Genomic DNA, 18205 nt, shown 5'->3' on the forward strand with positions numbered 1-18205 from the left:
CGACAGGGTGCAAAGGGAGTTTCTAAATCAGCTGAAAAAAACATCAGTGAGTGAGTGACATGGAAATAGAGCATACAGCTGTGTGTTAGCTTCAGAAACACCATGTTTTTTTTTAAAGTTTTTGTGAGCAGAGGGTAAAAATCTTAAACCTGAAACACTGTAGTGAAACAGTACACCTTGTTTATAAGATTCCTACTGCTAAGCTATGGTGTGGCATTAGTAAATCTGGATTAATAATTAAGGAGATTGAAAGAAAGTGTAGGTAATACAAGCTTATTTGGGTTACACTGATGCAAGATCGTTTTAAACAGGCTTGTTTGGATGATTGAGGCGAGGTTAAATAAAGTGAGTCATTGCTGCATGCTGCCTTTTTGAACTGATCAATTTGTTGCCAAGCAATCTGAGAGCCCAACAACACATTTGCAGGACGGTTGCAGCAGCTGATTTTTCAGAGCTTCCAGTGCAGCCGAGTCCAGGCCAAGACTTCCTGTTTCATCTGCCATTCATCAGTCACTGTTTACAAAATACAGATACATATTTAAACGAGAAGCACTCCAACAGCGCAAACCTCCGCCAGAGCAGCTCACTCTTTGGGCAGTATTTACTTTTAAGATAAATCTACTGGATCTATTCATTTTGTTTTTCTTTGTTCTTTTAAGTGTACTTTAGGAAGTTTGTAGTGCAGTAAAAATGACACATTTTGGAGTCCACTTGAAAGAAAGGGAGGTGTGGGATCAAATGACACATGGCATTTGGAATCCCCATACATGATTCATTTCCTAAATGTTGGCAATGCAAACAAAGGTAGCTGAATTACAAGCACAGTTTTATAGATAAAATATATTTAAGGAAAGTTTGACCTTATTTGACCTTGATGAAGAGGTCACAAATCCAAAGTAACATGATATATATATAATCCCTATATATCATTCCCTATATGCCTATATGTTGTCAATACAAACAACAGCAGTAAGAAACACAGTATAATAAGTGTAAGTATAATCACATTATTATCACTTTAACCTTCAAATTAATCTACTGACCTTGAAAGGAAGATCAGAGGTCAAATGTGAAATATTTTAAAACTTTATAGTGTACTTTCTATATGTTGACACGTTTTTTGTCAATTTTTGACCAATTTTTGACCATTAAAGTTGATCTTGAAGACCTTATGGGTGGATGTAAGCATATTTTAGCTGTTAACGTGACTCCACTCTACACTCTAATAATGTAATTATTCAAAAATGATCAGGTGATGGTTTTAAAACTGCATTTCCACAAACGATGCCCCTGTTTTGCTCTTCACATGAACAGTTTCCCTGCATGTAACCGAAGCCTGCTCAAACATGACTTGTCAACACATGAACTACAAATGGAAACCGGAAAGCTTCCTGTAACAGAACCTTGGCCCTTGCCTACACACTAGCTATCCAGTGACGGTTCATCTCTGTAACAGCAGAACACAAACTGACTTTGTTTAGATATTTATATAATTTAAAGTTGAAATATTCTTTCTAAATCACTCAAAAATCTCACTGAGTATATTTAAAATATCTTATACATCTTTTGCTGTAGGTAGGAAGACAGGTGACCTTTGAAAAGCCCAACCTGAAAGATTATGAATAAAGTAAAGAAACCAAAAAAAGGACGAGCTCCTAAGACATAACAGCACTAAAGAGATACATATGCACAACACATTGGAGATTTGCATCTCTTCTTTCTTTAAAGAACGGTACACAGGACACATCAAAAATGCATTATGGCAGAAGCTTACTACTGAGTCACAACTAATGGGCAGGAAAAAAAGTGCTGTTTAAGTCAGAGCAGGAACACTTCAGCTGACTGGACTAAATGCATCACATGCCCTTTTCTTTCACAGAAGGGATGAAACTGTTGATGCTATGAAATAATAGATATTATTACGGGAGCTGAATAAGCCGGTGTGAAATGTGTTTATGTAAATACAAGTGAGCTTCACAGCTTCTCTGCAGGAAGCAGGAATTACAAAAGCTAAATGAAAACTGGTTTTCACTCTGTATCCACATCAAGGGACACGCAGCCTCCCTGCAGCACAAACCACAGCGCATTCAACATCAGGGATACTCGAACTGTTATATCACCTTCTGTGTGTATGTTTAAACATGTCAGCGCTCTTTAACACTTTAGGTAATTTTGGATGGGCTACATGTTCATTTGTAGAGGTACAGGGATGTTTACCATGAAGGTTCTTTGAATGTTAAACATGGACTTTTAATATTAAAGATTCTTGAATAATTCACTTGTTTTTGCCATTACACCTTTTTAAAGCCAGCACCACGGAGAAATATCATTTGCTTGAAGCTACTTAAATTTGACCTTCACAGCCCAGAAAGATGAATGTGTGACGTCGGTACTAGAAGTCTGTTTTCACATTTATTGTTTATCCAGTGAAGGAACGTTTCTCAGTCCACACCTTAATCTGAGTTTAAAAGATTAAGATGCAAATATGATTCTTTAAAGTCAAACTATAGCTTCCAAATTAGTCTGTGAGGTGATTATGATCCAAGAAGAAAAAAACTTTTTTTCTGCACACTGCAATCTCAACAGGATGTCTCTTTGAAAACTGCAAAAACTCCAGATGCAGACAAATCTCAGCTACTCTGTATGCAGACACTGTAGGGGTTGCTAAAAACTTGTTTTCTTGTACAGCAGCTCAAATTAACAAATGACAGGGAGTCCCACCATAGTTCTTTTTTTCAGGAGTAACAGCTGAGCCGTTCTCACTGCTAAAATCCTTTTGAGTTTCACTGAAATGTGCAAGCTTTTGAAATATCTTCCTCTGTGATAATAATGACCGTTTATCAAGAGTGATTTCAAAAGATGGGTGTTAGGGCACGAGAGAGAGAAAACCTATCAGTTTATAGATAAAACATACCTCAGCTACAAATATACAGTATATTATGTTTTCACAGCTGAAGAAATATACCAGTGTATTGTTTTTTAAGCACTAAAAGGCATCAGAGTTAGCTGACTTAGCATCTGAGACAATAGGCAATATTCTGGGGCTTACTGTGGAACCAGGTGCTGGTCACTGTTTATGATTGACATTGTTTGATGATGACAGTGATGTTCTCCATGTGGGCCGTTTGTCAATCAGAACTGCTCAAACACAACCACAAGTGGCAATCATTTGCATATAGATTTTATATTTACATGCAGCGATCTGTCTACAGAGATTTATGCCTGTGTCCGAGTACAAAGGAAATGTGGTGAGCGATGAATGAAGAGTAACTGTGAATAAATAATGACATATTGCAGCAATTAACATGCCATTAAATCTCCAAAATCGTAAAGGTACAAGAATATTTTCTTACTAAAGAGAGGTAGAGAGGTTTCAAAAGGTTTGTAAGGTGGAGAATTGAATTTTTGGGTTCACTAGCGCCGTTTATAGATTTATCTTTAGCAAATAATCCAGAATACAGATTTGACACCACCTTTGTAAGGCTGCACTTACTTGCAACGTATAATTTAATCAGAAGTATTGTTGGTTGCATTTCCAACAACAATAACTAGTGGTCCTTATCTGGATCTACCACAGGTTCTTCAACTTCCTGTTGGGAACATGTAAACTCGTGTTCCCAACAGGCCTCCGAAATATTCAGAGCACAGCGACTCGGCTGACACGTTCGCCCTCGCCCTCCCTTCCCCTGCTGGTGACCTTCACAGTGAAGTGCACAGCAGACAGCACTCAGACCAGGTATGGCCTTTAAAGACAAGTGGCTCTCGCTGGGTGCCATCACGTTAGCCACTCTGGCTTCTAAAGAGGCCACTGCGACGTGTGTTCACATGTCTGACACCGGGCGAGGTTAAGGAATTCAAAAGAGGCGTCGTGTCTCGATGCATTGTAAAGACTCTGATGACTGATAAGAAACTGCTGAGCTGACCTCAGTCTGAGCCCAACACTGCTGCTGCCTTTATCTGGATTTTTTTTATCAGCTCACATATATATCAAAACTAAAATCTAGCACATTATATCACCGCTGGCAGAAGGGAAATGAAAAGGCAGAAGCTGAGTGTCAGCTCTCCTCCCACAGCACTGAACGCCATAAGCTGGGATATGCATGACATTTTGAAACGTGTTAGTAGCTGCTCAAGAAAAAGGATTTGGGGGATTTACAAACGATTCCCTTGAGAGTTTTATTTTCTCACACTAAAACTAAGCTGGATACTTGGGGTTTAAACATTTTATGAGCCGCTTGATGTTTAAGCTATTGAGTATACTTAACAATTAAAGATATGTATAAATAAAAAGGAAGTCCCGAACCGAAGGAATTCAATGATGTGACATTCGGTGCACTCCAGCAATCTGAGCAACAAAGGACACCTAAGTCTCTTGGTGAGTATTAACACTGGTGTGATTTATCAGGCGGCGCACAAATGACAGAGTTTTGGTTGACTTTGTAAACAGATGGTACATTTTAAAACAGTCAGCAGGAAGGACGACCATCAAGGGCATTTTACAGAGTCAATTATTCAGCCCTGACCTGAAGAATAATACATATTCAACATCGGGAGCATACTGCCACGAGCCTATTTATAGAGCAAAAAAAAAAAAATCCTTCCACAAAAACACTTTCACCAAAACAGCCTTAGTTAGTTAAATATCTCTCCTGTGGCCCCAGTGGTGTTATCCTGCTAGAAGCAGCCATCAGAAGATGAGTGCACTGTGGTCATGAAAGAAAGGACATGGTCGCCAATGACACTCAGGGAGGCTGTGGTGATTAAATGATGCTCGGCTGGTGCTAAGTTGTCCAAACTATTCCAAAAAACCACAGATACAAGGCAGGATGGAGCCATCCTTTCATGTTGTTTACACTAAATTCTGACAATACCATCTCAATGTTGCAGAAGATATAGAGACACAGAAAAACCGACAATGTTTTTCCAATTTTCTATGTCTGATCCATACCGTTAGCTTTCTCTTTTTAACTGAGAGGAGTGGCACTCTGTGGTGTGGTCCTCAGCTCCTATAGCCCAGGATCAATGTGGTGCATTCAGAGTTGTTCAGTGGATATTTTCCCTTTTTCAGACGCTAAAGATGGTTGTGTGGGAAAATCCCAGTAGATCAGCAGTTTCAGAAATACTCTAACTAATCATGCAGTGTTCAAAGTCACCTAAATCACCTTGCTCAGTTTGGATTTTAGCAGGCTGTCTTGACCATACCTACATGGATAAATGCCCTGAGTTATCAGGTTGATGTAAACAAGACTCCAAAAAATGCAATTAGACAATCACTGTGATTAGTGTTAGTGTCATTCTTTTGTAAAATCATTGCCAATTAATGTTACTTTAAACTCACATGGGTTACTAGTGGGAAGCCCACAGAGAATTATTGCACAGCTTTGTGTAGTAGCTAGCAGGTAGCTGTTTAAGAGGATAAACCTGACAATCCCACTGTAACATTCAAAGAGAACTCTTTTCCTTACAGTTTTCAAATGGACATCTGGCTCTTTCATCAGCTCCCAGCTGAAATCAGCTTTAACAGACGTCAGATGACAAAAGTTCTCCTGTAGAGATGAGCCTGACCTGCTACATGTTGACATTAGTACCAGTTTATAAAGAGCACGTAACTTAAGCAGAGCAGCAAAACAATGATCCAATAACATGAAACGTGAGCTGTCGATGTGCAAAGCAGCGCCGCTATATGCTGTCAGGACACCATGCCATGAGTACAGTACTGATATTTATGCTCAAGTCTACAAACACAAAAAAGTTAAAGACATTTCACTTTGAAGTTTGTCGATAAATGCAGTGAAAGAAATGCCTGAAGGTGAGGGGAGCTGTTTAAGCAGGCAGCACAAAGTAAAGTTGGCCTGTATGTGAGTTAAACCTGAATATATGAGCTTAACAGCAAACACAGCACCATCAGGATGTAGCCCTGAAAAAAATAAAGCAGGATAGTCAAGTACAATCACTGGTTCACTTTAAATCTCTCTGTAGTTAAGGCAAGTATTTTTCCAGATTAGCACATTTACCAAATGTGTTACTTCCTCTGTGAGACACAGCCGCTAAAACGAGCCTGACTGAGGCTCTCCTGACACCTGGCCATGTATTCTTCTTGTCTGTCTCGGGCAGCGGCTCACATGATGGCTGAGCGTGGTGTGCAGTCTCAACTGTGACTCAGTCGTCCCTCCCCCTCCCCGAGGAAGGTGACCTCTTTAAAATTCTCTTGCAGTCATCTGAACCGCGCCGTTGTCACGGGAGGCCCAAAGCTGAGCGCGACACCAAGGAGGAACTCAGACAAAGCCACTGAACCCACTTCTGAGAAATCTCTAAAAATCTCAAAGCTTATATGTGGCTCTACAAAGAAGACTGCTTTCAGTGGGCAGTGCTCACAGAGCCAGTGAAATAAAAAGGATTAAAGCTGCCAAATGACAGTAAAAGGACACTTTTGAGCACAATTAGCCTAACAACGCCTACTCTAACTGCAGTCCAACATAGATAACAGCTCCCTCTTCCAAATTAGCTGAACTGCAAAGAGCCCTGCGCCCCCACACCGCCCACTCCTGCCAAATCCCTGATCAGACCTAATCAAACAGATTATTTCTTATCTAATGACAGCTGCAAAGTTGCTAACAGAACGACGAGCATTTCTCCTCCTGTTTGCTTTCATCTTTTATGTAAGTTGAATTCACACGTCATTGAATAATTCACAAATTTTTGTTGCGCTTAAAGATGATTCAGGTTCTAAAGCACTAAAAATGTAATATAAAAGACAGAGAGAGTGAGAAAACTAACACAAACACAAAGTGCAGATATTTAAACCGCACACAAAGAAATGGATGGCCCATTAGCGAGAGCTGCACTAACAGCCTTGTCTTTTTCTCTCTTAGGCAAAATAAAAATGGCGTTTTCTCTTGGGCAAACATGGAAACGCACATCACATCAATCTCTTTCATAATGCAAAAAGACTACTGTTGTAATGGCCTTGCGTTATCCTGAAAGCAAGGGTCCTGAAATAGACGAAAGGCATTTGAGCGACACAGAGACAAGAATCGAGGAATAAGCAGAGCAGCTGCCTGATAAAGCAGAGGGGCTCTCTATTAGTCACCTGGTTTCTTATTTGTCCGTGTAAGGTGGTAAGGTTAGAGCAGATTACATGTGACAAATTGGATGTGACAGAAAAAGATGGGAGGAGGCTCCAAATTCGATGAAGTCAAAAGCGTTCGGTGCATCTGACAGCATTTCTGACAGCGCTTGTCCCTCTGACACGGGAGAAGCACAAAGGCTTTGCTGACTCCTCTGTTCCTTCTCTCATGCTACAGCTCCATACACTTTTATTTCTTTCCCACTCATTTGAAGATCAGGCTATTCCTTCATCTGTGAGCAGCTGAGATAACAATGTTGAATTGCGGAGGGAAGAAAATCTGTATTTTTGCCCAAATATGCTTCTGAACTGCTCACCCTGTTTCCTCCCTGAGCTGGCAGGAGTGAACAGACAACGAAAGCAGGATAAGTGGAATCACACCTGCTCTTTAAGGTACTGATTTCTCTCTGGTTCAAGAGGCAGAAAAGTAGAAGTAAGCACTTATTATGTATTGCTATCAGTAACAGATATGGTAAATATGACTGATCGAGCTTCAGGCTGCATACTAACAAAATTTCAAGGGTTTATAAAACAAACGCGTGAGAGCAGAGTTAGCAAAGGCAGTTTTGTTACATGTATGGTGTTTGTGCAGTGCAGTGCTAGACTTTTATTTCCTGACAAATTTCACTGTTGTTCACAGCACCCTGTTATGCAAGTGCACACTCTGACATCACGAAGCAGTAGACCGCTGTTAGAAGCATGTTCATCACGGGTTACTGAACCCCAACCTTATCTATTTGTGTTATTACCCCTCAAAAAAACAGTCTTTGTAACAACAAAATGCACAACCCTGTGACAAAATAACAGTACAAACACAATCTTTCTCCAATCTTTCTGTTTTGGGGCAATATCCCACAACTAATTAGGTTAAGTGGCAACAAATTAGTAACATGACTGGATACTATAAAAATGCATCTCATGGAGGCAAAGCCTATAAGATGAATTTAAGGTTTCACCGCTTTTTAAAAAGTCTTGTGGTGATCAGCTGAGAAAAAAAATCACCCTCATAGTAAAACTACAAAGAATTCTGGGATTTCATAATATGATAATATCATTACAATATTCAGAGAACTCCAAGAAACATCTATATGGTCGGGGCAAAGTCAGAAAACACTGTACTGAATGTCACAATTCTGTAGTGGAAGTCATTATTTTGCTTCAGAAACTCAAGTCAGCATCAACAAAAGCAAGTTAGAACTCATAAACAAGCGTAAACAGCATCTAGAAACACCGGCGCCTTCTCTGGGTGCATGCTCATTTAAGATCGATGGGAACATGGACCTGTGATCTGTTGTGAAATTAAAATAACAGGACGCTTTTATAAGGTGGTACAGGTCCATAAATGGTACAAACAGGCCATTTTAGGCCATTTAAAGGTGGTAGCTAAGAAAAACGATGACATCATAAATCTGATGTAGGTATTAGATAGGTAAGAACCTTCAGGGGCATATGATACTTTATGTGTTATAAGATTTCCCACATACTATATACAACAAATAGAGTCGTTATAATTCATGTTTTTCCTAATATAACGAGAACGTCTGCTGAAAAATCTAGTTTATTTGTCTGGCTTGTGTGAAGGCATCTGTAGATAGCTGATATTCTAATTTGCTCGCATGTTTATTGCTGGAATAGTATAAAATATAAAAAGATGGACACCCGGAAGAATGGATGAAGCTAACATGACACAGTTCAGCTTTTATTACAGAGGGGATAAGGAGCTGTCCAAGGTCTTGCATCAGCAGGACCTTGGACAGCTCCTGCATTAGCATCACAAAGTATAGAAATCTTTCTTCTTACACTAGAAAATTCACTGCTTTCACTACCTGCAAGTACCTGAAATATATATCTATGGATGTAAAACAAAAACCCTTTCCTAATGTCTCTTACAATTATCCATCCTTGCCAATTTAGCAGTTTGTACCCGCTAGACTGATACAGTCACGGCTTTGTCGACACATCCTGGCAGACGTGGCAGAGTGGTTTGTCAGTGATGCTCACAGAGGGTGATTTGTAATGAGCAGTGCAACTCCATTTTTCGAGCAAAGAACAAAGATTTAAAGTGATGCAACGGCTTCCAGTTACGTAATGACTTTCTCAGGGTTACTGTAGCTACAGTAGTTAGCTACAGTCTGAGTACTGCAAGTCTGTCAGGCCGTCTGTGCAAAAGCGATCTCTTTATATTTGAAAGCAACAATGTCCACTGCATAACGCAGTGTCTAAAACCCCAAACTCACCGGTGGTGAGAAATGAAAGCAACACATTTTATACATTTTCCTCCTAAACAGGCGAACTCCCCAAAATGTTTAATACACCGAATTAATAATTCACGTACTTCAGTTTTTGTGGGTATAAAAGAGTCGACACTGCAGTGCTGAGCAGAAAGTCTGCAGCTTTCATTTCCATTGGTGTTGTTTTCAAGCTGCACTGCCTCTGCATGCGTGGATGTGCAAGGATCAATTGGTGCCATTTTGGGCGTCTGGCAGAGTGGATTGAGTGCTTGAAAACAGAGGAGGTTCGGTTCAGGCAGAAACACTCAGACACAGCCAACGCCTCAGCTGTGTCTTCCCAGTGAATGCACAACACCCTTTGAGGTTTTTACCAATGAGGTCACCGCCCAGTACACACACACACATGCAGCATCCAAACTGCCTTTCCAGATAAATACCGGCCTTAGCTGTAAATCTAAAGGAAATTGAGTCCATGCAATCTAAAGCTTATTCGACACTCACTCTGCAAAGTCACATAAATGAGCATGCTGCGAAACAAAAGGGAAAAGGTGCTGTTCAAGTTTAAACAATCCGTTATATTAATGTTATGAATTGCTATTATGATTTCAGAGATCCTATCTGACCAAGGAGATTCTCACAGTGTTAGCCTTTTTCATCTGCATCTCTTTGTTTTTCAGCTCTCACAGAAGAGCACGTTATTCTGCCACATGTGTGCCTCACTTTCACATTCACTACGAGGCCTAATAGAGTCCTTGAACGGGGGAGGAAAGAAGCTCTCTTGAAGTAGAAGAGCTTGACTGATGAATCTCTGCTTCAGTCCCAATATTAGTGTCTGGCAGCAAAACTGTGGTTACTCACAGATGCGGGAGGGGGGTCTACACCTATTGATATGTGTCCATCTCAAAGTGAAGCTGCAGTAAGGTGTTCACAGAGTGGAACAGCTGCGTGGCGCCATCCTCTCCCGCTCTCCCATTCTTTGTTAATGAGCCTGTGTGCCTGGCTGCTGAGTGAAGCTCTTTAGCAGTGTGCAATTAATCAGATGTTTCCTTGCAGAGAAGAAACCAAGCAGACATTCAGCAGCAGGGCAGTGTGATTACACATCGAAGGCAAATTGTCCCCGCCGTCTACATTTGTCACAGCGGCAGGAGAACGCAAGAAGAGCCGCGGTTAATGTTGTTAGATGCTACTTCTTCATTTTGATGGCCACATAAAGAAATTAAGATCCAGTTTGCATTATGTAGAGTTCATGAATCAAGAGAATGATAGTCAACAATGAGCATTAGATTGCACAGTCAGATCTCATACAGGTACCTTTACTGAAGCACTGTACTTAATTACAGTTCTGAGGTACCTTATTTGGTTATGTGTGTTTCAGGATCAGTGATTCCAAAACAATATCAGAGGCTGCATAATACATAAAAATGGAAATACAGTAGATCAGCTACACTCTGTATCTAACTGAAATGGATTAGGTGCCTTCGCGGATGTGCAATTTATCCATTCCATGTGCACTAATGCACCCCATCACAGAGCCTGGCTTTAGGACTGGCACTAATAGCTGGACAGTGTGATTTCTCTATTACCTCGTGTGCTCATGAGTTCCAAAAAGAATTTCAAATTTTGGTTGGTCAAAAAGAAAAGTTTTATACTTTGCTTCAGTCAATTAAATGACCTCAGGCCCAGAGAGAGCGGAAGCCTTTCTAATTGTTGCTTATGGATTTTTTCTTTTTCCAATGAGAAGAAGACTCTTACCTTACATTTTTAGATGCAGTGAAGAACTGTGTTTACCGTCACCGCTACAGAGTCTGTTTTTTAATGCAGGCTTTCCTAATTTCTGGCCTTCTCCTTTGCATATAAAGAGTCTCTGAATAATTCAATGGCATTGCGTACTCTGGGATATAAAGTTATTTTTAAGTTATTAAACTATTTATCAGTGCAGCCTTTTACAGATTGATAACCCATCGCCATCTTTATTTCTGAAAGCCTTTCTGGGATCCATTATGGCCTTTGGATATGTTTTTATGTATTTGTATTGTTTATGTGGTTTTTAAAATATTTTGATATCTTATATTTAACAGTCAAAGTTGAACTGTATCTCTGCTGACATTAGTAAAATCTAATGTCTTCTTAGAGCTAAACAGTTGGGACCATTACAAAAACTGCTGCTTAAGGCATTTAGACAGCAAAACAAAGATTCCTCTGACTTAAAATCAGCTATTAGAAACACATTTTATAGCTGGGTTTTTTTTTTTGTAGTAATACATTTTTGGCTCATCAGCACATTATGCAAATTTTGTGAAGTGTAATAACTTTGACAAACATCACCCAGCAAGTCTTTTTAACTGGCATGAAAGACATATTGCGCTTTATGATAAATATGCAATTTATTGTAAATAAGCCAAACATGAGAAAACCTGGTGAGGAGCTTCTCTCTGTGGCCAGTTGGTAACATCCAGATGTTCATCAGTTCAAAAGCTCTCTGCTTGCCAGCAGCCATTAGTCTATTTAATGAGGACAATTCAGAGCCAGTGCATCCAGGATAAATAGGTGATGCTGCACTGTAGCAAATAAACTTGTACGCAATGACTCGTGTGCATAAAAGTGTGTAGTCTGTTTTCCGCTTTGTTGTGCTCCTCCTGGTGCCGTGAGGCTTGCTGCACTTCTCCTTTTGTATCAGTTCTGTTTATGAAGAAATCACTTCATCGAAGGAGACGTGGGTTGCATGAAACAGTATGAGATGCCAGTAAAAAATAAATAAATAAATAAAGACAGACGCCACTCATGGTTTAGACTTATTGTGCATATGTCAGTTAAAATAGTTTAGATCAGCACAGCACTGCTGTCAGAGGAAGGCATCTCCAACATGAAAGTGAAGCTAAACCTATTTGATATTAATAGCTTTCAAAATTAGAAATTTTAATAGTTTATGCATGGCTACAGTGAGTGGTTTCTCTGGGCATTTTTATTTTCTGTTACATTTAAAATCCCATCATACAGATACAGCTTTGATGAGAAGTTATGCCCTCGGGCTGCAATGATAAAAAAAACAACAAATCCGGCTTGATCTACTTTTAACAAATGTATGCTCTTTTTGCATTAGAGAATAAAGTTGATCAAGAAAGACTAGTTTTGGTATGAAATGCTTAAATTATTTTTTGAAAAAAAAAAAACTATTAGGTTAATCTAAAGGATTTGTCTTATTTGGGTTTTTTTCTGGTGGTGGTGGGGTTACTTAACTTTAAGCAGTCTTTAAATCACTTAAATCACCAACATAATAACATTATGTCAATACATATTATATTGCAGAAAGCATTAGAAGGAAAAGCTGTAGCAATGGCTAACAGCTGCACACCACATATGTACCTCCCAACCCTGACTGCAGGCAAAAGGTGTCTTCATGACTAGAGGCTTGGTCCTGTTACTAATCTGAGATTATGCGACCATGATGGAGGTCAGCTGTTGAAGTATTTTTGCATAGCAGACACACAAAAATAGTTCTGATGTCACTTTGTGTTAGAAATAAAGAACATTGACTGACTAAGAACCAAAAGCAGCACCACCTTGGATCTACAGCCAGTTTCACAATAAGGTTATTTAACATGTTTGTATCTTAAGATTTCCAAATCTCCACTTTGAATTGAAAACTATTTTTGTAGTCTTAATTTTGAATGTTGATTACCTAAAATAAGATCTGCAACCGTGCGTTTTTATGCTACTGATAAATGTTTGTGCATTCTTATTTTAGCCTGATCAAAGTTGTCCCAACAGGAAACTAGTCATGCAGACGTGACGAGTGACTCAATTCTTGACAGGTGAGAAAACCTTGAATTTTCTCTGCTCAGCTCATCATTTTAACAATAGCGTCAAGCTAAAAATAGCTACAGTTTCTTGCTAGCGCAGAGGCTGCACTAGGTGTCGAAGCTTTATCAATCTGACATGAAGTTTAATAAAATACAACTTTAGCAACCAAACCATAATTCACCAAACATAGAAGAACTCATTATAATAGTACACAAGCAGTTTATGGAGACAAGATTGAACATTACAGTTAGCAGGGTTGTCCTCCAAAGGTCTCCAAAGTTAGCCTCGCCATCTCAGTTTCACTGCCTATCACCAGCTCACTCACACTGAATAAACTGCTCCCATCCCTTTGTCCCTTCAATAAGTGACTCACAGCCTTTGGTAAAGAGAAACCTTGGAAACTCTTCTTTACGGTTTGGTAGAGCATTCGTTTTCTCGCTTCTGTGTCAAGCCTAGTGGATGTGGGGCAGTCACAATACAAGAGCCCGTGTTGAGCAAAGTTGTCAATAAAAAAGTTTGTTTCTGTTTTTTTTTTTTAAATTAAAAATCACACAAAAAGAGCACATTACCAAAGGAACACAACAAAATCTAAAATTCAGTCTCGTGTATAGAATATAAGTCTAATAATTTTACCCAAAATACACTTCTTTTCAAAAAATACCTGACTTTTTTTATTATGAAAAGTTTAAACAGTCAGACAAGTATACACAGGGCAGGGCTACACCATTCATTAATAATATTAATACTCACTTACCATAGACAGGAGCAACAATTTTGAGATGTTATAGAACATCCCTGCACTGTTTTAATGGCTCCAATTTGTAAGTTGACTTGAGGCTGTTAAGGTGTGCCCCATATAAATCCTGCCAGTACAAGGACTTTACCCTAGAGTCTGCTACTAGCCTTATCCAAGCCACTCTACAACCACTGCAACAGTCATGATAAAGTTTCACAAGGACATAAAGGACATAAAGCTCTATGTGTGCAAGATATGCTTGATCTGTTTTAAGGTGGACCCTACTACCTTCAGGTGCATCATGTTGCTATATTATTTCTGCATGTGGGTCCAGAAACATAAATTTAATTCATTTGAGGCTGGTGAGTACTACAGTCACTTTTTAAAGAACCAAAAAGGCAGAAAACATGATCTCTTAGAAAAAAAATAGTTGCCAACTTACGTCCAACTGTCTTACATTTGTCCATACAACTCTTATGTTCACCATAATTTATGGTGGTTGTCCAATAAGTACCAAAAATTCCAGGTGGGGAGAAACTGTGTGAAAAAATGTCTTGTATTTACTTCATAATTATGCTTAAAGTGATTAAATAAAGTGCTTGATCTGACCTGTAGGGAAAATCTAATTTAAAAGACATTCCCCATTTATAGCTGACCCTAAGATGCCTTTGCTTTAAAACGCTGTGTCTTGTTAAGGGACAGACATAACACATATCACTGTAAAATGCCTCTGCAGCATATTACTGTCATATTCCCCCACAAACCATCCAAAGCTATTCACACAAGCATCTCTTGAGTGCCCCCTGCCAATCCCTCTTAGGGCCCTAAATAGAGGCCCTCTTCTTATAATGAAGATTAAAGTGACATTTGGATGAGTGGTGGCTATATTGCTCCAGAGCCTTGATGGGAAGAGCAGGATGGGACCTCGAGCCAAAATAGGATGGCTAACTAGTCTCTCAACAAACACAAGCTGTGCAGCATGTGGAAATCCATCCTAAACTGGAGTGTTTACACTGTGTGGCGCTGTGGAAATGAGCAAAGTATTACAGATGGTGGCCCATCAGCCTCGGCACAGCAGGTGAAAGAGGCCAACAAAGTCAAGCGGAGCTCTAAGGGCCACATCGGGACGCACTTCTGAGAAGGTTAATTTTGCCATGGAGAGGTTACAAACTCATTAATCATTTTTTTCTCATCCACAATCGTCACAGAAGCTGATGATTGGTTGTCCAATCATCAGCTTCTGCGATCAGATTCATCACAGAGCGGTGGATCAGACACCTGAGCTGGAAATATATAAACGTGAGGCAGGGGGAAGCGAAAAAGGAGTGCACTCCTGTCCTAGAAATTCTCTGTGTCAGTTTAAAAATACTTGGATGCACAGCTCTTGAACAGTTTGGCACATTTAAGAGCAGACACTGAAGCCAGAAAACGGCATCTCTTGCATCTTCTAATTTATTTGCAACGGACGATTTGAAAACACATTTGGCTTGACACTGTGCTCTGTAGCTTTACTGTGACAGCAAGTCTGCGATCAGTTTGTGGTCCAGTTTGTACAGACAGATTGTGACTGCATGCTACCTCTCGGGGGACCCAAGTCTGCAAATAGTTGGCCCACATGAGGGGAGCGAGAGGGCATAAAACACATGCAGAAGTTGGAGGATGTTGTGCTCCGTCTTTAAATAATCCAATTAGAGCTAAATGATAATCAGCGAGTGCCTAGGATTAGAGACTCGGGCGGCTGCAGTCATAGTACTGCAGCAGATTCAGCAGCACCTGTGAATGACTCATTTCTCGGAAGCAAGAAACTATTGAGCGCCTCTGTGAGCAGGATTCAGCCGCACACTGAAGCAATTTGGGATCATTACTGACAAAGATTAAAATGTATCAAACCACTTAGAATGAGGATTGGGGATAAGGGATTTACATATTAAAGACAAATCTTATAGCCTGTATAATAACGTGTTTGCCTGAGCAGGGATGGCAATAACTTAATCCACTTTCTCCTGCAGTGAGACGTTCTACTCCTAAACGTTGCTGAAGCTTATGGCATTTGCAAAGGTGTACGCAAGCACGCTTTCCCAGCTAAAACCGCTCTCACCTCTGTCAGTGTCGTAAAGGTAGACGAACTTCTCCCACTTGTAATGGTCCAGCAGGCTGAGAACAGCTCCTCGCAAACTGGGCCTCATCTGGATGACAAACTGCACGTCGGCGTCGATGGGAAAGCTGGGAGTAATGAAGGAGGTGTGCAGTGCCCCGCAGAAGGAGGTCAGCGTGTTCATAGACTTCCTGTCGTAGAAGCCGAAGATGGCGTAAACTCCTCGGGAGAACTGGGAGCAGACTAGTGCAAAGGACAAAGAACAGGTTCAGGTCATGGACCAAAACAAAGATTTATGCCAAGTTCCTCCTAATTTCAGGAGAGATGTCAATAATCGCTGTGACATACTGAAAGTTAAAGCTGCTGAGTCCCTGTGCAGAAATAAAAAAAAAATTAAAAAATTCAATGTAAGGTTGAGATGAGAGGGAATTCTTTATGCTATTAATCTTGCGAGTGAAGCAGCGGCTATCTGAATAAATGGGCCTCACGCGGGATGCCTGCTCCCTATGGCAATGCTCTGCTGCCCGATGCCCTTCACTTATCCTTGCTGTAAATGCAACTGCTTGGGTAATCAACTAGAAATAATGGGGAAGTCAGTGCACTGGCCACAGCTCTTAATGGACAAATATCCTGACACATGAGCATCCAAATGTTCGAGCGCTGGGCTGTGCTGCCGCTGTATAAAAGATTTACAACAAGGCCTATCTGTTGCCATCTGTGGGCCTATGGAAATGAGCCGCGGCCACAAACACTAAACAGACACCGAGTCTTACAAGGTGTTAAGTATTTCATTTTATTTGTGCATAATAAACTGGTTCAGTGCCACCAAGGAGGATTAAATCAGAGGCATGACACCCGTCTTAATATTAGTAATGACTGAAGGAAATGTTGGTCAGTGCAGCAGACCTGCTCTGATATTTCTGACCCTCTGCTCCGCACAGGTCACAACGCTGCTCAGTGAAGCCACTCAGAACGCTAATAAATATTAAATGAGGCTAGAAATGATTGGATTTTAGCATTACAGTTACAGAATAGAGTATTATCAATAAAGTATAAATTCCTTGTTTCATTTAGAGTTTCTGTACAAAATGAAGGAAGAAAGAGGTTATTATTTAAATAGAAAATCAAGTCACATACATATTGTTCAGTTATTTGCATCAAAAACAAGACATCTAAAGGAAACCAGCTGTGCACATTTCCCTGTCAACCATTGCATTCAGCCTCTGTCTGTCTCTTTAAGGCCTCCCTCCCAGTGAGCACCCTATCTGTTCTTACTGGGCAGCTTGCTCTGCCCCACAGCAGACTTCCACTAGTCAGATTTCACTGTCAAATGCTTAAATACATCATGCATATCTTGAGGTGCAGTTCCCATCTAAAATATGCCTGTGGATAAGGCCAACAACCATATATAGCAACAACCTCTGCAACAGAGGTCACGTAAGATGGTTATATGTGGGCACGCACAATCTGATTGGTTTAGATGAGGAAGTGGAGCACGTTTAGAGCTGAAGTGCATGTTTTCGACCGACGGGAAGCATTTGATTTATTGAATGAAACTTTGATTACACACATGCACGGCACAGGCTCCCGAAATCATAACAAAATATAAATAATAGCAAATCTCATTAGCAAATTGTATAAATAAAAAGTAATTTGTGCTTCTTCTGAAATGAAGCATAATTTATTGCAAAGAAACAGCTGGTGGCCTATTCCACTCGTCAGGATTCAGGATGCACATTGCATTAATTCATGCATTAAATCATCATGACTCACGAATCACTGATGGAAAACGTGGCGTTTTTGTCCTTCAGTAGTGTTTTATTCATGAGAAAGTCCTGTTTGCGTTGTCGGACACACGAGAATGCGCATGCATGACACGATACAGATTCATGACCTTAGACTCTATGCTCTGCTTAATGCACCAAGAAATGCAGCAAATGCAAAAACAAATATAAATGCATGTAAAGTCAAAAGCTTCATAAAAAATTTTTTACATGTGTACTTTTCTACCATTGTTACTTTTATGTGTCAGTGAATTTTGAGGGAATGTTAAAAAACTACATATAGTCTAAACTAGGAGTTAAAGTCTAGAAATTATTGGTCAAATAAAAAAAAAGACCACATTTTAAGTTTTTATGATTGCAGTCAGAGTAAAATAATTTCACAGATCTGTGATTTCATGTGTTATGTGCTGGATGTTTTCATCATTTGCTTCT

The 18205-nt window shown here is 39.9% G+C and overlaps 1 protein-coding gene across 1 annotated transcript in view; it reads right to left on the reverse strand.

The window, feature by feature from the left end:
• LOC116330300 (glutamate receptor 3-like) overlaps positions 1-18205 on the reverse strand; it is a 79214-nt gene that overhangs the window by 46169 nt on the left and 14840 nt on the right. Inside the window, exon 3 of the mRNA XM_031752566.2 lies at positions 15993-16232. Within this exon, the coding sequence (XP_031608426.1) occupies positions 15993-16232 (240 nt within the window). The remainder of the gene's footprint in view (positions 1-15992; positions 16233-18205) is intronic.

This window comes from Oreochromis aureus, linkage group 10 (assembly GCF_013358895.1).
Source record: "Oreochromis aureus strain Israel breed Guangdong linkage group 10, ZZ_aureus, whole genome shotgun sequence".
Taxonomy (NCBI): domain Eukaryota; kingdom Metazoa; phylum Chordata; class Actinopteri; order Cichliformes; family Cichlidae; genus Oreochromis; species Oreochromis aureus.